This window comes from Dermatophagoides pteronyssinus, unplaced genomic scaffold (genome assembly GCF_027571235.1).
Source record: "Dermatophagoides pteronyssinus isolate colony J.1.1.1.1 unplaced genomic scaffold, Derpt_VIB-CSIC_2022.12 sq0005, whole genome shotgun sequence".
In the NCBI taxonomy this organism is placed as follows: domain Eukaryota; kingdom Metazoa; phylum Arthropoda; class Arachnida; order Sarcoptiformes; family Pyroglyphidae; genus Dermatophagoides; species Dermatophagoides pteronyssinus.
The window spans coordinates 2792535-2810347 of record NW_027461529.1 but is presented as its reverse complement, the minus strand read 5'-3'; the positions used below and the strand labels follow the sequence as shown (position 1 = coordinate 2810347).

Below are 17813 nucleotides of genomic sequence, written 5' to 3'. Positions count from 1 at the left end.
CGGTTTGGATCATCATTATCGTTTCGGGTTTTTTCCTTTATTATTAACGGACTATTCATTCGGACAACCAACCAACCAGCTAGCTAGCCAAATAAAAACAAAAATCATTCAGGTTTTAGCAATCAACCAAACAATATCACATATGTGTTGTGTTTTGTGTTAACCGATCAAAAACATTTTTTTTCAATAAAAATGAAATGAAATTTTTATAATTTGTAATTTTCTTTTTAATTAAATCAAACTAATTAATTGATTGATTTGTGTTATTTTTGTTTTCTTTGTTTTTTTAACCCTTCAACACCATCATCATCCACATCATTATTCGAATAATGTCAATGAAAAGAAGAAGAAGAAGAAGAAAAAAATGATGTGATTATTTTGTGTGTGTTTTAATACTTTCTTCAATTTTGAAATTTTTTTACGAAATATTTTTCCTATTGAAACGAATTTTGAAACAAAACAAAACGAAAAAAAAATGGAAGATGCTAATACAAACAGTGTTTGGGATTTGAATCAAATATTGGAAAAAGATTTTGATCAACTTTCAATATATAAAGTATCGGATCAACCATGTGATGATAATAATGATAGTAATAATGACCAGGATAATCAAGAATCATCATCAACAACCGGAAAAAATAATAAACAACAAAAATTAACAAAAGCTGAACAAAGTTTACCAAGAAATTTAATATTAAAACCATCAAAAACAATTAAAGATGTAAGTAAATTATTTTTAAAAAAAGAACATAATCATTATCAATCATGTTTGTGAGGGAAAGAGAGAGAGAGAGAGAAAGTAATAATAAATTGAATAAGCATAATTTGAATTTGTAATCAATCGATCGATCGATCGATAAATCCAGTGACCAGACATCAATATTCAAGAATCTAATCTAGATTTTTTTTCTGATTTGTGGCTTCTGCTGTTTGTTATTGCCGTTATTATTTATCGCATCATATTTTTTTGTCTGTATTTTTAGATGTCTGTGTGCGTGTGTAACACACGTATCAATTCAAAGAGACAAAAACTATTTATCGGTTTTCCATTAAGTGCAACAAGAGGAGAAAGTAAAATTCACAAGTGTCAGACATTGTAATTTTCGCAGACATCAGGCAAACACATAGAAAAAGAAAAAATTTGATAATCATCATTAATAAATGAAAAGGGAAACTGATTGATTGAATTGAATTGAAATTCGGCAAAATCTTTTTTTTTCTGTTGTTGGAAACAATTCAACAAACATCAACAAAAAAAAAAAAAAAAAAAAACAGAAAACAAAAACAAAACCAGTGAGGAACCAAAAAAAAAATTGATGAATATGCAAATTTAAAAAAAAAATAAAATCAATCAACAGACGATTTTTTACGAATATAAAAGCTGAGGAATAAAAATGTTAATGAAAATTAACACGTTTCTCTCTCTCTCTCACTTATGAATCAATGAAACAAAATGATTAATGTAAATTCTAATAATTTTTAATGAAATTTTTTTTATAAATTTTTTTTATTTACAAAAAAATAAAATCACAATAAAGATACCTGGTGTTTGGAGTACAGATTATATACCAAGAGGTACACGTTTTGGACCATTAATTGGTCAAATTTATGAACGTAATCAAGTGCCGGAAAATGCATCAAGAAAATATTTTTGGAGAATTTATGCAAAATTAACACCAACATCGTCATCATCGACGACAGCGAAAACAAATTCAAATGGAACGATTGTAAATACAACAACATCGACAACATCAATATCATCATCATCATCGACGATTAATAATGTTAATGACGATGAAAGAATTTGTCCACCAAAATCACCACCATCGACATCATCATCAATTTTATCACCAAAAAATGGTGAACCAACATCAACATCATCATCGACAATAATTTCATCAAGTGGATCATCATCATTAACAACAACAACAAATTCTAATCAAACAATAATCAATAGTGATAATGTTGATGATAATATAAATGATGAAGCATCATCATTACAAGAATATAATAATAATGATTATTATTATATTGATGGTGCTAATCCTGAACAATCAAATTGGATGCGTTTTGTTAATCCTGCTTATTCATCCAGTGCACAGAATTTAGTTGCATGTCAAGTAAATCAATCAATTTATTTTTATACAATCAGGCCGATACCACCGGATCAAGAATTATTAGTATGGTATTGTCGTGAATTTTCACAACGTTTAAATTATCCATTAACCGGTGAACAAATGATGTTACGTATACGTAAGTTGATATTTGCTTTTGTTCCTTTGATTATCTCTTAATCTCTTATCTATCCTATCTTACCCCTTTTTTCTACCTGAATCACAACAGAACAACAACAAAATCCCTTAATAGATTCAATAATAAAATCCAATAAACCATCATCATCATCATCGATAAATATTGATGATGATAATGAAATGATAATCGATTCAAATGATAATCTAATTGAATCTGATGTTATAATGGATGATGATCATCAAGATAACATCGATGAAGATGGCGAAGATGATGATGATGATGATGATTATGTACTTGATCTAAGTTCAACAATAAAACGTTCGAATAATAATAATCAGGTAAGTAAAGTATTTTTTATTTGTAATTTTTTTATTTTATTTATTAATTAATAACATTTTTTTTTCTTGTAAAATTTTTTGTATTTATAAATAGCAACAACAACAACAACAATCATTATCAAACAAATTATCATCACAAGATTTAGCTATTGATTATTCACAATCAACATCTAATAATGATAATAATAATGGTTTTGGTAGCAATAAAAATCAACAACAACAAGTCAATATTACAAGCAATAATAATAATAATAATGAATTTAGACGTGTAAAAATTAAAATGCCAAAAGCTATTACAAAATATTCATCTGAAATAACAACAACAACAACAACAACAAACACGACAACAACAACAACAGTTTCTTATGTTGATAATGGTAAACGACAAGATTATTCACCAAAATCATCTGCATCCGATTCAGGTATATCATCCGGTACACCATCACCAGCATCAATTATACCGATATCATCATCATCATCGGGTATTAATTTAACAACAACAACAAATCAACAACAACAACAACAATCATCAACTAATCAATCAAATATAAATGCCGGTACAACAACAACAACAACAAATCGTATTAATACAAATCATTTGGATTTGGTTAAAAATGCATTAGCAGCATTAGCATCCAAACAACAACAACAACAACAAAATGAATTTGAACATCATCATCGTAGTGTTATTGTTGAAAATAATTTAATTTCAAAAAATGATCCATTGATGATGATGATTGTACCACCGCAATCATCAACAACAACAACAAATCAAACTGTTGCAAATGTATCGATAACAACATCGCAATCATTACCATCATCACAATCAATGGATATAACATCATCATCGTTATTAGATGATAATTTAGATATTAAATCATTAAAAACTGTAATTGAAAAAAATCAAATACAAAATACCAATCAAAAAATGTATCCAACACATTATAAAAAACATTTTGGACAACGTTTTAATGATGCTGAAACAACAAAAACAACAACAACAACAAATTCAAATTCTTTGAATTCTTTGAATCAAAATTTATCGATTAAATCGGAAGATGAACACCAGCAACAACAACAACAGCATTCAACAACATCGTCATCATCAATATCGATTACAAATCAATCGACATCGACGACGACGACGACATCGACTATACAAGCAACAACAACAACAACAACAAATGCACGTAATTTTCTTTATGTTAATGGTATGACAACACCATTATTCTCACCTGGTCATTTTGATATGTATGCATATGCTAAACATCATCATGCATTACAACAACAACAACAGCAACAACAGCAAACAACAACAATAATTCCGAATAATGGTCATAGTCCAAATTTAGCATCATCGATTCCACATTCACATTATACCGGTAGTCCATCATCATCATTATCACATCATTCGCATCATTCACATCATCATCCACATCATCCTGCATCAGCAGCAACTGCAACACATCCAAATCATAATCATAATCAAAATCATCAACATCCGCATCATCATCAAATACATCATCATCCACCACCACCACATCATTTAGGTTCAACAATATCACATCCACAACAACAACAACAACATCCAGATTTATTATCTCATCATCATAATCATAATCATCATTCGGGTCGTAATGGACAAGATTTACGATTATCATTATCGATTAATCCTAGCCAACATCATCATCATCATCATCATCAACATTCAACACATCAAGCACATCATCCTGTTCATCAACAACAACAGCAACAACAATTTCCATATGCAACATCATCAACATCACCGGCTACTGGTTCTACTGCTTCATCATCATCATCAATAAATTCGGATCATCATCCGCATCATAATCATAATCATCATTTCTTACACCATAATCATCCAAATGCACCATCACAATCATCATCATTATTGATTGGTGGTGCAACAGCAACACAATATCATCATTCAAAATTATCATTAGGTGTTGAATATCCAAAACAACAATCAACTAATAATGGTCCATCAACAACATCATCAATATTGAATAATGGATCACAACATTCTGGATTAGCAATGTCATCACATCGTTTGGCACAACAACAACAACAACAACAACAGAATAAATCTTTTAATGCAAATATTGGTAGTTCGATACGACAATCTTCATCATCATCGACAACAACAACAACAACAACAACTACAGCAACAACAACATCATTGGCAACTGGAACAACAAATTCCGCATTAAAAATTCAAATTGATATTGGACAAAATTGTCAAAATTTATCCGATTTTCAAGCAAATTTTCATAATCAAAATTCAAATGATAGTTTATCATTAAATGATTTGAATGAACATGGTAATCATCATGGTAATCATAATGGTGATATGATGATTTTATCACCTGATATGAATGGTGATAATTCCAATGGAGCACGTTCAGTTGATTCAAGTAATGGATCAAGAGGTTATCGTTCATTACCATATCCATTGAAGAAAAAAGATGGAAAAATGCATTATGAATGTAATATTTGTTATAAAACATTCGGACAATTATCTAATTTAAAAGTACATTTACGAACGCATTCTGGTGAACGACCATTCAAATGTAATGTTTGTTCAAAAAGTTTTACGCAATTAGCACATTTACAAAAACATCATTTAGTACATACGGGTGAAAAACCGCATCAATGTGAAGTTTGTAAAAAACGTTTCAGTTCAACATCAAATCTAAAAACACATTTGCGTTTACATTCGGGCCAGAAACCATATGCATGTGATTTATGTCCAGCAAAATTTACACAATTTGTTCATCTTAAACTACATAAACGTTTGCATACAAATGAAAGACCATATACATGTCAAACATGTGGAAAACGTTATATTAGTGCATCTGGTTTACGTACACATTGGAAAACAACAAATTGTCAACCGAATGCTGTACAAAGTGATTTAATTGAAATGGAATTATCAAGAGCAGCAGCAGCAGCTGCTTGTACAGGTTCAACAACAACAGGTATTATGAAACATCATGGAACAGCAACCGCATCAACAAATCGTTTAGGTCGTCGTCAACAAACATTGAAACGTAACCGTAAACAACAATCCAATTTACGTCATCATCATCATCATTTAGGTTTAAATTCAACAACATTATCATCTAAATTGAAAATTTTATCAAATGATAATAATCTGGATGATGAATATGTTGATATTATGGATGAATGTGATGATGATATTGATGATGATGATGATATACATATGGATCCAGCTATAATGGCAGCTATGATCAATGGTCATGATGATGATGATGATGATGATATTGTTGATGAAGATGAAGAAATTGTCGATGATGATGATGATGATGATGAAGAATCATCAATGCTAATGATTGATGAAGATGATTGTCAAATGATGATCGATCATAATGATGAACAACAACTTAGAAATGTTGCAACAACAACAACAACAACAACAAAACGAAATGATAATCATCAAGATCAAGAATTATTGAATCTACATAGATCATCGTCATCATCATCATCGAATCATTCTCAACGTAAATATCGTAAACAACAACAACAACAAAAACAATTGGAAAATATCAATGTAAATGGTGAAAATCGAAGATCACCGAATAATAATAATAATAAAAATAATAAATTAACACTTCATCATCATCGAAATATTAATAATAATCAATCAATTGTTGTATCATCAACGATTGGACAACAACGTGTTAATGATGATAGAAATAATTTAATACAACAAACATCATCATCATCATCATCAGCAGCAGCAGCAGTAGCCGTAGCAGCAGCAGCAGCAGCAGCTGTAGCAACAAATGTTGTTGTTAGTCGACAACAACAACAACGAAGATTACATCGTGGTGGTTTATCCGGTGGATCATTAGATGATTATGATGAAGAAGAAGAAGAAGATGATGAGGATGATGAAGATGAAGATGTTGATAATGTTGTTCACCATCATCATCATCATGATGTTGATGATGATGTTGTTACTGATAATTTTGTTGTTGAAAATCATCAAACAAAATCCGTTATTTGTCGAACAATTTCAAATAAAACTAATAATAATAATAATCATTCGGAATTGAAACAACAACAACAACAACAACAAGAACAGCAATCGATTTTAACAACAAATAATAAATCGATAGTATCGTCATCATCATCATCATCATCATCGATAAGATCAACAACAACAACAACAACAACAACTGTAACATCACCAAAAAAAGCATTTGTATTAAAATATGAATCTTGTATCAATGAAAATGATCAACAGCAACAGCAACAACAACAACAAAAAATTGTACAAATTTCACGAAATAATTCATCATCATCATCATCATCATTATTAAATCATAATAATATTACATCATCGAATAATAATAATGGTAATAGTTCCAATTCATCATTAGAATTACAACAACAACAACAACAACAACAACAACAATCATCAACAACAACAACAACAAATGGATCATCACATTTAACACCAATCATGAATCATGCATAAATAATTATCATCAATTCTTTTTTTTTTGAATGGTTCGCGGGTTTACTACCTTGGGGTTAATTCTTTCATTTTTATTCTGGAACAAAACTACACAACATTTATTTATTGAACAAAAACAAAAAACTGCCATTGAATTTTCTTATTTCGTACAACAAAAAAAAAACTTTGATCTTTCTCACATCTAACACCGACACACACAACAGGAACATTTTATTGATAGAAAATCTTTATTTCATGTTTGGTTTATTTATTGATTATTGATTTTTTTACCAATCAATTTTGATTGATTGATTGATTGATATATAAATATTTATTTGGTTTTTTTAACACTCAAACACACACACATAGAGAGGCATTCTTGTATTTTACAACAGGGCTTTTACATTCCATTCCATTTTGAAACATTTTTTTTTTCAACACACGCATTGCCAATTCACATTCACAATTCATTGGATTCTTTCTCTCATCCTAACATAACTTCAAACATACCCTTTAAAAAACAAACAAACAAACAAAAAAAAATTATTGTTAATGTCAAACGAAGAAAAGTTTTATCCAAAGTTAATGTCCATTTATTCTATTATTATTATTATTATTTAAATAAATAAAAAAAAATAGTGGTAATCAATTTTATTTATAAATCAATGTTTAAAAGTTTTTTTTTAAAAGCAATTGAATTTATTTACAAAATCGAAAAGTACTGCGCCATCTATGAATGATAACATTAAAAATAAAAAAATTTAAGAGTCATCTAACGGTAAGTTGTAAGAACTTTTCGCTAAAAACGAAAATCAATAAATTCGTTTTCGAAATCATTTTAAAGAAATTTGTTTTTTGTTTGTATTTTTAAGGAATTAAACTGAGATTTATTCAGATTTTTTTTTTTTTTGGTTATTGATCATTATGGATCGTCTATTTCCAAATCATCGTAATCATCGCCATAATCGTCAACAATTTCTATTAGATTTTTGGCTAATTTGTTTGGTTATAATATTCATTTTTTTATATCTTTTGTTTGGATCAATGTTGTTATTCAAAAGAAATCGATTAAATTTTCAAAATATACCCGAACCGTATAAAGATTTTTGATGGTCACAACAGCAACAAAACAGACAAAATTTCACACATACACCAAATAAAATGTAACTTTCTAAATTCCAAAATTCAAACAAAAACAATATTTGTAAAACAATATTACAACATTATAAAATGAAATAAAAATCTTTATAATTTGTATTTTTAAAAATAATTTGTATATGCAATATTATTATTATCATTGTTATGGTTAAATGTTGTTTCCAATTGATTATTATCATCATCATTATTATAAATCGGTATGGTAGTGGTGGTTGTAACGTTAAAATTATCAATATTATTTTCAAACATAATTACATTATCACCATCACCAGCAGTATTATTATTATTATCGTTGAATGTTTGATTGGGAAAATAAAAATCATCAGCTGCTGCTGCTACTGCCGAAATAGTTGATTGATTTTGATCCAAGTTGTTGTTCAATGAAAAAAATGAATTCAAATCATTAAATTGATTGATTTGTTGATCGATTGGATTAAAATATTGTTGTTGTTGTTGTTGTTGATCATCATTATAATAATTTTCCATCATTACAATATTTTCATTCGTTATAAAAGGATTATTTGGTTCAGGTGGTTCAATCATTGTTGTTGTTGTTGTTGTTGTTGTAAAATGACTTGCAATATCCGAATAGATAACATTTAAATCATGCCAATTATCAACTACAGGTATTGATTCGTTTGTATCGATTGTATCGATTGTTGTTTGATTATTATTATTATTATTATTATTATTAAATCCATCATTATCACCATTATTGAATGATCGATTCCAATCAATCAAATTTGTATCATTCGTTGATTGATCCGTAAATTGATTTGAATGATAATTATCAAATGATGATGACCAGTAATGATGATGATGATGATTATATGATGACTGCTGTTGTTGTTGATCACCATTCATGATATTTGTCGGCCAATTTGAATTTGTTACCTGTTCATATTGTTGTTGTTGTTGTTCAAGTTGTTCTGTTTTTGCAAATGAAAAAAAATTTGAAAATCAAAAGTCAAAAATCACCAATCAATCAATCAATCAATATATTTACCATATTGTAATTGCCATTTATGAATATTTTTTTCCACTTGTTCAATAATCATTTCATAATGTTTAAATTGATCAATATCGTTGTTGTTGTTGTTGTTCAAATCAATTTTATTACTATGATTTTGATTATTATTATTATTTAAACGTATTGTTTTTAAAATTTGTTTAAATAAATCAAAACCATTACGATAATTATAATAAATTGTTTCAAGAATTAGGTTCAAATCTTTTTGCATTGCTATTTTTGATGATGATAATGATGGTAATGTTGTTGTTGTTGTTTCATTCAAATCATTACAAATTTGTTGTTGTTGTTGATCAACAACAACAACATTCATTAAATATTCTTGCGATTGTTGTTGTTGTTGTTGTTCATGATGAATATTCATCGATGTTAATGATAAAGATTGATTTATATCATCATCGTTATTATCATTATTGTTATTATTATTATTAACCATCATCATCATTGTTTGCTGGGTTTGCAATTGAAATGAAGTAAACGAAAACGAAAAAATCCTTTAAAGATGTTTATTTTTGAAAGAAAAAAAAACTGAAATTTGATCGATATGACACGTACTTTATTAATGATAATTTGTTCGTTGTTTTTTTGTTAATTTAAATGAGAAATTTACGTATGAGAATTTATCGATTAAAAATATCAATTATGAGGAAAATTAAAAAAAAAATCCATTTATAACTGATTTTTTGAAGCAAAAAAAAAAAAACAAACATACAACCATCATTTATCATCAGATAATAAATGTCCAAAAAAAAGAAAATAATTATAATTAAAATTAAAAAAACGAATGAAGGTTAATTTTGTAATTTTGAAAAATTGGTAAAAAAGAAAATAAGCCGGTGCCATCTAGCGATCGGTTGAGGAAACTTTGTTTTTGTTTTCTCTTCTAAATTATTTCTAAAGATGATGAATTTACATTTGTAAATTTATTATCAAACCAAATTTGATTTAAAAATTGTTTAAAAATTTCTATTCCTATAATTTTTTTCTTATATTCTATTTGTTGTTGTTGTTGTTGTTTTGGTTGTTGATCAGTTTTAATTTCAACAGTACATCTTGGTAATGCTTGTTTTGAATCGTTTGATTGATTTGAATCAATCGATTGATGATCCTCATCATCATCATCATCATCAATGTGGATTGTCAACGATGATGATGATTCATTTGTTGACATTAAATTATCATTTGATGATTTTCTAGTTTGACAATCACCATCACCAATATCATTACCATCATCATCATTACCATCATTATTATGTTTTTCATTGGAAAAATTTTGTTTTTTCAAATCAAAAATCATTGAATAATAATGTTGTTGTTGTTGTAATTGTAATTGTTGTTGTCTATAACGAATAAATCGATTCGATGTATTTATAATATTGGCAATAAATTTCTGTATACGTATTATACAGAATAAATAAAATGAAAATAATAGACAAACATTAACGATAATAATTAATTCGGTTGTTTTCATTTCCATTGATGATACTGATGATGATTTTGTTGTTGAATTGTTTGATTGATCCATAATTGCCTGTTTTTTTTTTTTAATCAACTTGAATAAATTGCTTTTGCTTCTGGTTTTTTTCTGGTAAATTTCCCGGGAATAACGATAAAAATCTGAAAGATATGCGCAGAAAGAAAATTATAAATCAAATGTAATGGAGAGGTATTCAAAAGGATTATATCTTTTTTCTTTCTTTTATTTAATTTCAATGTTACTTTGTTATTTGTAATGCAGGTTTTTTATTATTTTTGTAAATTAAATTCAGGTAAAAGTTTTTATTTTTTTATTTTCTTGATGAAAACCAGTTTTTTTTTTTGGTTTGATTTTCTCTGTTTTTTTCCTCTTATCAAATTTGTTGTTGTTGTTGTTGTTATGTAATCAAATCGAAACAACAACAAATACTTGCTTGAACAACCACAAATTATGACACAATTTTCTCTCTCTCTCTCTCTCTCTCTCTCTCTCTCTCTTGCCTTGTCAGTTTTTCTTCTTCGTCACTTTTTTTTTCAATCAATTCTATTTTCGATCAATGAAAATCAATTTTCATTGAAGGAAAGGAAAGGAAAAGAAAGAGAAAAAAATAATAAGGTTATGCTATGTCATTCTGTGGCTCCCTGTCATTTTTTATCCTTTAACAATGATGATTGATCAAAAGTGAACAAAAAAATTTCAAAGTAAAGTTTGATTTTTTTTCTGGTCGTTGATGATATTTGATTCAAACTACTCAACAAACAAACAAACAGCTACAATGTTTATGAAATAACTAAAAAAAACATTTGGTTTTCCTTGAAAAAGGAAGTTTCGTTCACACATCATCATCCTCTTTGATCTTGATCATTTGATTTTTGATTTTCTTGATCAAAAGACATTCATTCGGTTACTAACAATGGAAACAACAACAACAACTGCATTAGAATATTTTGGTTTCATCATAACATGGTTTATCATAATACGTATTATAATCATCAAATGGTTATGGCAATTATTAAAATATTTATGGATATTTTATCTACAAAATCCACAAAAACATTATCAAAAATATTTTCAATTATCAACATCATCATCGACAACATCGGCATCATCGACAAAATCAAATGGCTGGTCAATAATAACCGGTGGTACTGATGGTATTGGTTTAGCTTATTGTAAACAATTAGCTAGATTTGGTTATCGTTTATTTATCATTAGTAGATCAATTGATAAACTGGAATCAATACGTTCAGAATTATATGAACAATATCCACAATGTCCTGAAATACGTATATTTCAATTTGATTTTTCGGAAAATTTTGAATCAATAAATTATGATCGATTAGAAATTGAAATTGAAAAATTATCAAAAATCAATATTTTAATCAATAATGTTGGTATTTCATATCATACAACCGAATATTTTACAAAAATATTACAACAAGAACCAAAATTTAATGAAAAAATAATTAATGTTAATATTGTATCTGTATTACGTTTAACATTGATTTGTTTACCTAAAATGATTGAACAACAACAGCAAGGTATCATTATTAATATCAGGTAACCTTTAACCTTTTGATAATTTTACTTTACTTTTACTAAAACTTTCTTTCATTCATTTCATTCAATTATTTCAGTTCATTATCAGCAATATGCCCTATGCCATTATTATCATCATATTCCGCAAGTAAAGCATGTATAGATCATTTTACACAATGTTTACAATTAGAATTACAACAACAACAAGAAAAATATCAACCACAAATTCATTTACAAAGTATATTACCTGGATTTATAGCAACAAAAATGTCAAAAATGTTACCATCATTAACAGTACCAACAGCTAATAATTATGTAAAATTATCATTATTATCAATTGGTCATACAAATCGTACATTTGTTTATTTTTTTCATTGTTTACATAATCAATTATATCAATTTTTTCATTATTTTTCTTTTATAAATTTTTATCAAATTATTGCTTTTAAACAAATGTTAAAATTACGACAAAAATATTTACAAAAACGTAAACAACAAAAACAAAAAATTCAATAAAAATTCAATAATCATGTTACTTACCGAAATAACCGAATGATAATTTGATCAACAAGTGTCCAACCAGCAAAAAAGTTTTTGTTTGTAATTTTTTCGTTTGTTATAACGATGATGACAATCAACAAGATCTGTTATCCGAATCCGAATAAAAATTTACCCTTGCACATCAACCAAACACAAACATAATTGGCTTATGTTTGGTTATATTTCTGAATCCACTACGATTATCATCATAGATGGTGTGTTTGGTGCTTGATGCTTGAAACCAAACCACCGCCATCATTATGATTACCACCAATAAAAGCCATTTTGTCCGACACCCCATATCACACACTTGTTTGGTTTTTTCAAAAAATAAAATTTCTGTTCTATGATCATAATCATATAATCAACACTAACATCACCACCACCAAACATCATTCCATAATTCAAAAGCATTGATATTCAAATTTCACTTTCTCTCTCTCTCTCTCTCTCTCTCTCTCTCTCTCTCTCTCTCTCTCTCTCTCTCTCTCTCTCTCTCTCTCTCTCTCCCACTCAACAAAATACAAGTTTTTTTTCAAAATGTCAAATTTTTGAATAATTTTTCATTATTATTTATCGATGATGATTATGATCATAATCGATACGATTCAACAATTACCTTGACAATTTTTCTAATTCATTCATTTCATCCAGGAAAAAACATCAACAACAAAACAAAACAAAAACAAAAACAAAAACAAACGAAATATCTTGACTTGTTACATAATCTACCAGAAAAAAAAAGTGTAAACATTTAAAAAAAATTGTTTGTTTGTAATAAGATTTTGATCTGAGAACATTTTTCCTGAGGAAAAATATTTCAAGAATTTGTCGTCGTCGTCGTCGTTGTTTGAAGCAAAACCATCATCATCATGAATATAAAAATGTGGAAAAATATTGAAAATTTTCAACAATTTTTTATTGTTAATAAAATGGAAAATCTAACAACAGCAACAACCGAATCATCGATAATATTAACATCATCATCATTATCGACTATTTCTACAGCATTGTTAACAACAACAACAACAACAACAATGATAACACCAATATTATCAAATAATAAAGATATAAATGTTAAAAATTTTCTACATACAGATGAAACAACAACATTTTCAAATTTGGCTATATTTTTCCTGTTTGGTATATTAATCGGTATGGCTATTGGTTTTATTTCACTGTTTTTTCGTTGTATGCCATCAACATTACCATCATCAACATTATCATCATCATTTAATTATCCCTTGTTCAATAATCAATTTAAACGTTCATCATCATGGTATGATTATTTGGATTTTACTACTTCATCATTCAATAACCACCGTAATCACCATAATAATAATCGTCGATCGAATGATGAATCAATGGATCAAATGCCATTGGCAAATTTTTTAAACAGTAATCAAACATTATTATGTGGTCATTGTGGTAATTCGTTTGTAATGAATTTATTACAACAAGAATCAAGTGTTGATGATGGTGATGGTGATGGTGATGGTGATGATGAACCACCACCACCATATCAAGAAATTTGTCCGAATACTAATGGTAATGATAATTCATTGACAATCAATATTGATAATGTTGATCAGCGACAACCAGAATTACCGAATGGTAATAATGTTGTTTAAAACTTGGCAAAAATTTTTTTCATTAACAATTTTTTTCATTAAAAATAAAAAGTATTTTTTCCTTTTTTTGCTGTTGAAATTAACCCTTTGGTCATGGTTTTGTCTGTTTTGTGCATTCCATTCTTCTTCTTTGTTTTGTTTTTTCGGATTCTTTACAAGTGCCATATGGTCGAAATAAATGTGATGATGATGAATGATCTTCTTTTTTTTTTTTTTTTTTTTTTGATTTATTTTGTCACATTTTTCAGTCACCAGATGGCTGAATATATTTTATATTTACAATTGAAAACAAAATAATGATGATGGTAGAAGCATTGAATATAGACGGGGGAAGAATGGTATTGTATCATATTACTGTACTACTACTACTTTGTGGCAATTTTGTTTGTTTGTTTGTTTTGAAATTCGAATTTTTTGCAAAAGAAATTTTCTCGTCAAATGTAAAGGTGATTTGAAAAGAAAACTTTCCGGAAAATTTTTTTATATCCAAAAAAACCGAAAAAACAAAAATTCTGAAAAAACAAAATAATGCTAGGCTAATTTCCTTGGCTTTGCTGCTGTTAGTAATAAGGGGTGATTGACATAAATTTTTGGTTGAATTTTACTCGAGAAAAGTAAAAAAGAAAAAAGTAGCAAATTTCAACAACAAAAAAAACACACAAAAAAATTGATATACGACGGGTATATAGCATGAAAAGAAAGAAAAAACGATTCATATATAGCCCCATGAAATGAGGCCAAAGAGGAGAAATGAAATGAATAAAAAAAAATCCCGACCAACACCCACAATAAAATGCGGTAATTTCGCGATTACCGCTACTGACGACCGTTTTTTTTGTTGATTTGCCGATTATGCAATCAAAAAAAAATTGAAATGAAAAAAAATGTTTTTTTTTCATACCGGAATCAAAAGAATTTTTTTTCTTTTTTTTTGTTTGAAAAAATGAATTTCATTCATTCAATCAAATGATGAATAGTAACCATTTAACCATCCATCCACCCACACACACACACACACACCCGAAAAACACCCACCCACACAATATATAATACCATGGGCAAACTCAGTAGATTTTACTGTTAAGAATATATTTATGTTTGTTGTCATGGACGACATAGGAAAATGATGTAAATGTATAAAGGGATTTTGTTTTGTTTTCATGAATGAATTTTCAATATTTTGTTTCAAAAGAAAGAAATTTAACTGATGAAAAATGTGCGTTTTTTTCCATTCTATTGTTTCTTTGTTTCGACATTGACATTTTCTTTTTCATTCGATTTTAGAAATTTTTTGAAACCAAACAAAAGGGTAACATTTTAATGATGATGATGAGTAGGTGTTAATGTTGTTTTATTCGAATGTTTCTTGGATTCGAAATGTTTGTTTTGTTTTGTTTAATTGAACAATCAGGATCGAAATAGTTATCCTTAACAAAAAAAATGCGAATGAATGAATGAATGAAAAAAAAGATTATACTTTGTGTTTTTATAGCCGTTCTGTCTGTCTGTCTGTCTATATTGTCTTGGCAAAATAACACACACTGCACAGACAGAGAGCAAGTACAACAAAAAAAGAAAACAATTTTACTCAAGCTTTGCTGTGTGTTTGGGTTAATGTTGATGTTGATGATGATGATGATGATGATAGTTGCTTGTGTGGATTTAGACACCGCTCAATGTTTTTCTTTTTCATCGTTTCGTTCGTTTTTGTTCGTTTGTGGTGTGTGTATTTCAATTATCATTGAAATTCATTCATCAAAATTTGTTTTTGTTTGAATGAAAATAACTTTTAATTGAAAAAAAAATTCATTCGATCCAAAATCGATTGCCTTCGTTTGGCCATCATCACAACAACAACAGCAAAAAAAAGGTTCATTTTGAAAGGTTTTTCTGAATGATGAAAGAAACCTTGAATTAAATTTGATTTTTTCTTTTGTTTTGTTGTTTAGTTCCGAATCTGGAGATTGTTTGATTTGTGTTTGTGCATTTATGACGTGCGAAAATCCAAAGAAAATGATTTTTTTCAAAATTTGAACAAAAATTCGACATTCAAAAACAAACAACAACATCTACCATAATAACCAACCAACAATCAAAAATCACGATCACGACGACGACCATCATCATTATCAGCAACAACAAATACATTTAGCTAAATTTAGATCAAAATCAAATCAGCATATTCAACAACGAATATCTTTACTTTATTTATTTATTTTTTGTGACTGAGAATTTTTGTAGATTTAAAAACATCAAGAAATATTTATCAATTTTCATCATCGAATGTTTGATTTTTCGCATTTTCATTGAAAAAAACCTATGCATTTTCTTCTTCGGGCAATATTCTCTTGATTTTGCATTTTGTTTTGTGGCTGCCAAATTCTAATAGTTTCGGTGTTTGTGTTTCTGTGTTTGTGCTTCGAATTTATCCTATGTGGAATTATTATTAATAATTTTTGTTTGTTTGTTTTGAATTTAGACAATGTTTTCTGTAATTTTGTAAGTCATCCTTATTATCATAATTTTCAATTTTAATTGTAAAAATTTTCTTACTTTCCAAAGTAATAATAGATTATCATTATAATAAATTATAACAAATTTTGTAAATTAAAAACAAAAATAGTAATAATAATTTAAAGTTAAAAATGGCAAAAAAGAAGAGTAAGTTTTTGTAATTAGTTTGTAATGATGAAAATTTTATAAATTATTATTATTTTCTAAATAACTAGGTGGAAAAAAGAAAAAACAAAATCGTAATAACAATAATAAATCAATAAATAATAAAAATATAACATCACCATCATCATCATCATCTTGTCAGATTTCATCATCAACGACAACAACAACAACAACGAATATTGAATTATTAGATTCGGCAAAAGAATTTATAAATCATGTTGATTATGGCGATGTTGATATTCGATTAGATCAACATCTTACACAACCAACAACAATATTACCTTTAAATTCATCTGGAAAACAATTGAATGGCAATAATAATTTAGATTTACAAACAAATCGATGTTTAAATCATCATCGTCATTATAATCAAAATGTTAATGATGTTATGATTGATCGATTAAATAATGATAATAATAATAATGCCGATATCAATAATATCAATACCAATAATAATAATAATAATAATAATGATTATATTCATACACCGGATAGTGAAGAGGATACAATTTCATTTGAAATCGATAATGATAATGATAATGAAGATGAAGATGAAATTGATGCTGTATTTAATAATGAAATTTCTGAACCAATCAACAAATCAATTGATGGTCAATATGATCGATTTGTAGAATCGAAAATGATGAAACCGTCAACAAAAACA

General features: G+C 27.7%; 4 protein-coding genes and 1 long non-coding RNA gene across 6 annotated transcripts; 3 read left to right on the top strand and 2 right to left on the bottom strand.

Moving 5' to 3' along the window:
* Nucleotides 1–302: 302 nt before the first annotated feature.
* On the top strand, nt 303–7724 carry Blimp-1 (PR domain zinc finger protein 1). Of its 2 annotated transcripts, none has more exons than XM_027344823.2 (4): nt 303–721; nt 1539–2253; nt 2344–2591; nt 2686–7724. In XM_027344823.2, the coding sequence occupies exons 1-4, from the start codon at nt 476–478 to the stop codon at nt 7114–7116; spliced, it is 5640 nt and encodes a 1879-aa protein (XP_027200624.2). In that variant the 5' UTR covers nt 303–475; the 3' UTR covers nt 7117–7724. The 2 variants fall into 2 exon arrangements, with proteins under 2 accessions (XP_027200624.2, XP_075675996.1); XM_075819881.1 differs by lacking the exon at nt 303–721 and adding an exon at nt 1404–1462 and having other exon boundaries at nt 2686–7723.
* Nucleotides 7725–8355: 631 nt separating this feature from the next.
* LOC142645008 (uncharacterized) lies at nt 8356–9922 on the bottom strand. The gene is made up of 2 exons (XM_075819992.1): nt 9260–9922; nt 8356–9182 (listed from the first exon to the last, which is right to left on the bottom strand). The coding sequence occupies exons 1-2, from the start codon at nt 9726–9728 to the stop codon at nt 8356–8358; spliced, it is 1296 nt and encodes a 431-aa protein (XP_075676107.1). The 5' UTR covers nt 9729–9922.
* Nucleotides 9923–9951: 29 nt separating this feature from the next.
* On the bottom strand, nt 9952–12892 carry LOC142644969 (uncharacterized). The gene is made up of 2 exons (XM_075819883.1): nt 12840–12892; nt 9952–10900 (listed from the first exon to the last, which is right to left on the bottom strand). The coding sequence occupies exon 2, from the start codon at nt 10806–10808 to the stop codon at nt 10167–10169; it is 642 nt and encodes a 213-aa protein (XP_075675998.1). The 5' UTR covers nt 10809–10900; nt 12840–12892; the 3' UTR covers nt 9952–10166.
* LOC113794733 (very-long-chain 3-oxoacyl-CoA reductase-like) lies at nt 11291–13306 on the top strand. The gene is made up of 2 exons (XM_075819882.1): nt 11291–12320; nt 12398–13306. The coding sequence occupies exons 1-2, from the start codon at nt 11674–11676 to the stop codon at nt 12813–12815; spliced, it is 1065 nt and encodes a 354-aa protein (XP_075675997.1). The 5' UTR covers nt 11291–11673; the 3' UTR covers nt 12816–13306.
* A 2426-nt stretch (nt 13307–15732) lies between these two features.
* On the top strand, nt 15733–17133 carry LOC142645028 (uncharacterized). Its single transcript, XR_012846208.1, has 3 exons — nt 15733–16340; nt 16420–16969; nt 17033–17133. It is a non-coding gene; the product is annotated as an uncharacterized LOC142645028 (long non-coding RNA).
* The last annotated feature ends 680 nt before the right edge of the window (nt 17134–17813 follow it).